Genomic DNA, 863 nt, shown 5'->3' on the forward strand with positions numbered 1-863 from the left:
ACCATGTGTTATTACTAAAGATTACAATTTATTTCTCATATGAATCATTAACTTGACTAAGCAGACAAATGAAGACAAATTTGCCGTGTTGATATGAGAGTGTGAATGGGGAAAAAACTTAATAACAATGCTTAAGAGAGTAGTTAATAAATATGATCTACAAAGTAGACAATTTCTCTTCATGGCAAACGGCCAATGTATAGATTCACTTCCTGTTTTGTGTCGCTTTAACTCTGGAAATTTTGGGGTATCCAATTTAAGCATCAGCGTTGCAGCCTCCTGCTTTAGGATTGGCTGTGACATAGTACCAACGTGTACGAGCTTCTATGTGATTGGCTACTGAGACTGCCTGTCATTACCAGGCTGCTAATTTGGCTCCAGAGTCTGGTAGATGTCAAAGGCTGAAGCTGTTCCCTTTGCCACATTATAACTAGTAGGGGATCTACAGTAAGCATGGCCACAGCTGCCTCGAATCCCTACAGCATTATCAGCTCCAACTCCATGGTTCATGCAGACGCGTCGGTCATGCAACAAGGGAGTCCTTTTAGGAATCACCAGAAACTCCTCCAAAGTGAATACCTACAGGGAGTCCAGAGCAATGGACACCCAGTCGGGCACCAGTGGGTGACCAGCTTATCTGAGGGAAGCCCTTGGACAGCGTCGCTGGCGAATAGTCCCCTGGAGCAGCAGGACGTGAAACCGGGACGGGAAGACCTTCAACTCGGGGCGATCATTCATCACCGATCCCCCCATGTCGCTCACCACTCGCCCCATACAAATCATCCAGGTGCATGGGGGACGCCTGTGTCTCATAACTCATCTATAAACAACGGAGGACAACCCATCAATATCTACTCACAGAC

General features: G+C 46.2%; 1 protein-coding gene across 1 annotated transcript in view; it reads left to right on the forward strand.

The window, feature by feature from the left end:
- The first annotated feature begins 404 nt into the window (after positions 1-404).
- The window catches only part of LOC113574162 (POU domain, class 3, transcription factor 4), a 2448-nt gene continuing 1989 nt past the window's right edge, over positions 405-863 (forward strand). The window contains exon 1 of the mRNA XM_027004876.3: positions 405-863. This exon is cut by the window's right edge and continues 1989 nt beyond it. Within this exon, the coding sequence (XP_026860677.1) occupies positions 454-863 (410 nt within the window). The 5' untranslated portion in view covers positions 405-453.

Source organism: Electrophorus electricus, chromosome 16, assembly GCF_041902795.1.
Source record: "Electrophorus electricus isolate QZ-2024a chromosome 16, ASM4190279v1, whole genome shotgun sequence".
NCBI lineage: Eukaryota > Metazoa > Chordata > Actinopteri > Gymnotiformes > Gymnotidae > Electrophorus > Electrophorus electricus.